Source organism: Zonotrichia albicollis, chromosome 22 (genome assembly GCF_047830755.1).
Source record: "Zonotrichia albicollis isolate bZonAlb1 chromosome 22, bZonAlb1.hap1, whole genome shotgun sequence".
Taxonomy (NCBI): domain Eukaryota; kingdom Metazoa; phylum Chordata; class Aves; order Passeriformes; family Passerellidae; genus Zonotrichia; species Zonotrichia albicollis.
Genome location: NC_133840.1, coordinates 1,124,646 through 1,129,803, shown reverse-complemented (window position 1 = coordinate 1,129,803; position 5,158 = coordinate 1,124,646). Strand labels below are relative to the sequence as shown.

The 5,158-nt window shown below is 56.4% G+C and overlaps 1 protein-coding gene across 1 annotated transcript; it reads left to right on the top strand.

Annotated features, from left to right (window-relative positions):
- The first annotated feature begins 1,258 nt into the window (after positions 1–1,258).
- Positions 1,259–3,688, top strand: MRPS23 (mitochondrial ribosomal protein S23). Its single transcript, XM_074556978.1, has 5 exons — positions 1,259–1,515; positions 1,601–1,765; positions 2,526–2,603; positions 2,710–2,833; positions 3,312–3,688. Exons 1-5 carry the CDS (start codon positions 1,274–1,276, stop codon positions 3,447–3,449), a joined length of 747 nt encoding a protein of 248 aa, XP_074413079.1. The 5' UTR covers positions 1,259–1,273; the 3' UTR covers positions 3,450–3,688.
- Positions 3,689–5,158: the final 1,470 nt, after the last annotated feature.

Sequence of the window (5,158 nt, the reverse complement as noted above, 5' to 3'; positions counted from 1 at the left end):
TATATATTTTTTAACACTGTGTCTTTTTTTGCTCCTTACAGGTGGAAGAAGAAACAAAGGGGGAAGGGAAGGGAAGGGAAGGGAAGGGAAGGGAAGGGAAGGGAAGGGAAGGGAAGGGAAGGGAAGGGAAGGGAAGGGAAGGGAAGGGAAGGGAAGGGAAGGGAAGGGAAGGGAAGGGAAGGGAAGGGAAGGGAAGGGAAGGGAAGGGAAGGGAAGGGAAGGGAAGGGAAGGGAAGGGAAGGGAAGGGAAGGGAAGGGAAGGGAAGGGAAGGGAAGGGAAGGAGCAGCTCTAGCGCAGCTCCAGGAGATGCAAACACCCAAAATCCGATGGGGCTCAACTTGCGTCCAGTGGTTTCCTCAATAACCCAGGAGCCATCCCTGGGGAAGCACACGGAGCATCCCCCTGACTTGCAGGGACAGCACAGAACCCCCCTGTCCTGTGCCACCTTTCATTTCCCGGCAGGATTGGAGCTTTCCAGCTCGGGAACCTTCCCTGTGGAAGAAAAGCCTGGAAAAAGTCAGGGCAATCTTGCCTTAAATGTCCAAAGCAGCGAAAGGCTGGAGGCAGCCCGGCTGCCCTGGGGAGCGCAGGGCCTGCCCGAGCAGCTCCCTCTGGAATTGCTGCAGGGGCTCTGCTCTCCATTGCTGCTCTCCCTGCAGGGACAGGGGCTCCCATCCCAGCCGGGGTTCGTGCCGGCCCTCGGTGTGCCGTGGAAGTGTGCTGCCCCCTTCCTTCGGCAGCCTGGGAGCGGGAATGGAATGGGATGTGCTTTCCTTCCTTGCCCTCGGTTCCCGAGCTGCACCCAGAGCCCGGGAAGGGCCGCCTACAGGGAGGATGGAGCTGCTGGGGCTGGGACACAGCCTGGGATGCTCTGGGGCCGCACTCTGCCTGCTGGGGCTGTCCGGGGCGGGGTGCGGCCATGGGCAGCCGCGGACAGGGCTGGTGTGGGTCACACTGCCCCTCGATGTGGATCCCATGTCCCCTGGCCTGATCCCACTGTCCCCTGTGCAGATCCCACTGTGGGGTGGCACTGTGGGGATGTCTGTGAGGGTGACACTGTGAGGGGTGGCACTATGAGGATGGCACTATGAGGGTGGCACTGTGAGGAACAGCAGTGGGACACGGCTGCGGGCCCAGCCATTCTGTGACACCGCACCAGCAAACAATAGGAGGCGAGGCTGCCGCGAGCCCCGGGACTGCTGGCGCTGCCCGGGCTGGGCCGAGGCTGTCGGGGCACACCGAGGCCGGTCGCGTCTGTCGCGACAGCGCCAAATGCATGGGAGCGACCCGGCTCGGGCATCGGCTGGCGCTGCCTGGGCACCTCCCCCCGGCGCGCTCGGCACTCGGCCGCGCACCCTGGCGGGCGCTCCGGTTCCGGTTCAGTTCCCGTTCCATTTCCGGTTCCGCTTCCGGGTGCGCGCAGCACCGGGCCGGGCTCGGGGCCCGTGCGGCGGGGCCGCCATGGCCGCCACGGCCGGGAGCCGCACGCAGAAGATCGGGAGCATCTTCAGCCGGTGCGGGGGGGTTCAGCCGGGCCGGTTGCCGGTTCTCCGTGAGCGCGGCCCGCCGAGCCCCCCCTGAGCCGCGTGTTGCCCGCAGGGCGCGGAACCTGGTGCGCATCGGGCTGCTGCGGAAGCCGCTGTGGCTGGACGTGTACGCCGCGTTCCCGCCGCTGCGGGAGCCCGTGTACCGCGTGCCGCGGCCGCGCTACGGGAGCGGCGACCCCATCGGAGCCGTGCTCTACCGGGAGGACGCCGTGCGGGCGTGCGTGCGGGAACCGGGGCTGCGGGGGGAACCGGGGGGGTCTGGGTAAATCGGGGTTGTTTGTTTTGTTAATAAATCGGGGTCGTTTGGGGATAAATCAGAGTGGGTTTTTTAAAACAAATTGGAGTGGTTTTTTTAATAAATCAGGCTGAGTTTTGGGATAAATTGGGGTGATTTTTGGCATAAATCAGGGTGGTTCTTGGGATAAATCAGGGTGGTTTGTGGCATAAATCGGTGATTTTTGGCATAAATCAGGATGGTTTTTGGGATAAATTGGGGTGGTTTTTTAAAATAAATCAGGATGGGTTTTGGGATAAATTGGGGTGGGGTTTTTTTTTAATAAATCAGGGTGGTTTTGGGGATAAATCAGGGTGGTTTTTTAACAAATGAGGGTGTTTTATCTGCCCTTTCCCGTGTTTCTAATGGAGGTTGAGGCTCCTCTGGGCTCCAGAGCTGCTCTGACCCACGGCTGCTGTGATTAACCTGAATTTATTAATACAGTTTACAAAGAAGCTCTGTGGAATTCCAGACAGGTTTGGGCTGCCAGGGGCTCTGAAGGGCACCCAGTGCCACCCCTGCCATGGCAGGGACACCTCCAAGCCCCAGTGTCCAGCCTGGGACCCTGCCAGGTGTTCATACAGGCTCCCGAGAAAAGGAGGAACAGTTCTGTGCATGCTCTTACTGCCCCTCAGTACTCTGACTCTGCTCTGTTTACTCCTGATTTAGCTCCACAATCTCAACAGTTTCCTTTTCTGAGCAGGAAGTTTTACAAAGTTTATGGCAATGGCCCCAAACCTTTCGACCTGACTCAGTTAAACTTCAAATCCACCTGCCAGAGGTGAGGTGATAATCAAACCAGAGATGTTCCTGAGGCTGCCCCTTCTCCCCTTCAGTCAGGGAGCCAGAGCATCTCCTGAGTGTAAAACAGCAACTTTGCTACCCAGGTTTGTTGAGAAATACAATGAACTGAAGGAAGAGGGGAAGATTGAAGAGGAGAAATTGTTTGAAGAAACAGGAAAAGCCCTTTTAGCCAGTGGGATCCTCTTACAGAGAAGAGGAGTGGACAAAGTGAGTAAGAAATATCCAGACTTCCTTGGCTGGGGGATTGACAAAACTCCACTCCCAGGCCCTTAGTGCTGAGTGAATGAAACCCTCAGCACAGCAGGCACACACCTGATGGACTTATTGAAAACTTTCCTCCTGGTTGTGAACAGGTCTGGCCAAGGCTGAGGCACTTGGGGGCCAGAAAAGATGTTTTTCTGGGGATTAAATTGAATAACCCTTCAAATAATCCATGGTGCATATGCATAAAGCATTTGGAGCTTTGTGTATTTGCTGTTGTATCTTGAATTTTTCCATGTTGTAGCTGGAGCTCAGCAGCCTCTCTGCAATGTGGTGACATTTTTTTTTTTTTGTGCTGTGCCTCCTCAGCAATTTCAGCATGAATTAAACTCCTTTTGGGCACACAGAGGGCTGCTGCTCCCCTCAGTCACCCTTCAGAGGCTTTCCCCCCTGTTTGATGGGATCTTTGCTGTCCTTCCTGCAGGGTGCTGCACCCAGGGATGCTGCCTCACAGCCCCAGCTCCAGGCTGTGCTCGGGGAGCTGCAGGACAAGAGGAAGGACGGGCAGGAGCAGCCACCAGAGCTGGCAGGGACACAGAAGGAGAGTCCCTGTCCCTCCTGACAGCGCTGTCACCTGCCAGCAGCCACCTGCAGCCCTCCTTGGGGACATTTCCCTGAGGAACAGCATCCTGGTGCCCTCCAGGCTCGTCCGTGGCACACCTGCTCCCCTGTGTCCAGCTCCACATTGATAAACTCACAGATAATCTTATTTTGTTTAATGTTCACAACTGTTTTCTGATACCGAGTTGGAAAATACCGAGTGTAAAAGTGGAAAATTAAAACATTTCCTTTCAAATTGGAGTTCTGCCTGTTCAGGTGTCTGGTGTGCAGTAGTGAAGATGTTTCCTGCTGGGGGAATGCAGATCCTGTGTGATGTGTTCCAGCAGCTGTCTCAAGTGTCATCTTTTTATAGCTGATTGAGGAAAGCTGCTATTTATGGAAGTGCTGTAATGTGCTCTTCCCATCCCACCATTTCCTTAAATTCAGAGTGGGATGAGGGCTGCCACTGCAGAAAATGAGATTTTGCAGTTTTTAGTGGCTCCTGATGGAATTGGCCACCTTGGCAGAGTGAACATGGGGTGTTGCAGCAGTTTGCTGAGGGAAAGGTGATGCTGCTTGGGGACATGCGGGGACAGAAATCACAGCCAGCCTTGCTGGGTTAGGAGGGAGTTCTGCCCATGCTGCACACCCAGTGGCTGCCTGATCTCTCGTTGAACGTTTGGCTCAGGATCTGTGAAAAACAGTTTGTTTTGTGTCGTTTTCTTTGAGATTTTTGTTGTTTTTCTTTCATTTGTGATTCTTTAACATCCCAGACTGGCACCACCCCACTCCCAGCTGTGACTGCTGTCCAGCCCCTGCCTCCCTGCCCAGTTTGGTGCTGCTGCAGCTGGGTGAGCTTGGGGACAGTGAAAAGCAGGTGTGAAATGTCCCTGGTTTGGTTTCTGTGCCTCCCTTCCCTCCTGGCAGCAATGTGAGTGCAGAATTGCCCAGTTATCCTTGGGAGGTCAAACTTCACTCCCAGTTCTGCTCCTGTAGAAGAGCTAAACCCTCTCAGGGTTTGTTACAAAGAGCAAAAATCTCTGTGTTTTAGCAGCGATCCATTTCCAGATCCAGCAGTAACATCGAGTTTAGAGCCCTGCAAAGGCCTGGGGTGTGCCCTGAACGAGCTGCTGTGCAGAGCACCTCAGGAGAAAGTTGGAATGGGTTTATTTTCTGCTGAAAAAGTCAATCCCCTGGGGTTTGCCCTCGGGGGCAGCTGTGACCCGGGGGAGTGAAGTGAGGAGTTTTCCTCCCCATGAACACCTGGGGCGGTGATGGGCACCAGCTGCAGGTGGTTAATTAACCAGGTGGTTAATGACCACGGCCGCAGGTGAGGCCGTTTGGGGCTGATTGCCTCGCGCCCAGGAGCCAAAGCCCGGCAGGGAAGGGCAGGAGGTTGTGAGGGGCGGCCGGGTGTGGGTGCGCTCCGTGCTCTGCCCCGCTCCTGCCCCGCGGTTCGTGCTGCCCTGCCGAGAGCACCCCGGGTTCCAGAGACAGGTACGTGGCCTAAAAGTGCGGGAGAACGTGGAAACCTGTGCGGGAAATCTGTGCGGGACCCTGTGTTCCCGTGGGGGGAGAGCAGGACTCGTGCCACGGTGTGAGTGTGGGAATGCTCTGCTGGAAGCTGCCAGGGCAGAGCCTGGGCTGGGGCAGGGCAGGCTGTGGATGATGAGAAGTGGTCGGAACGTTCAGCGCCGTGGATTTGCTGTGTCTGGTGGTGCCGGGGATCCC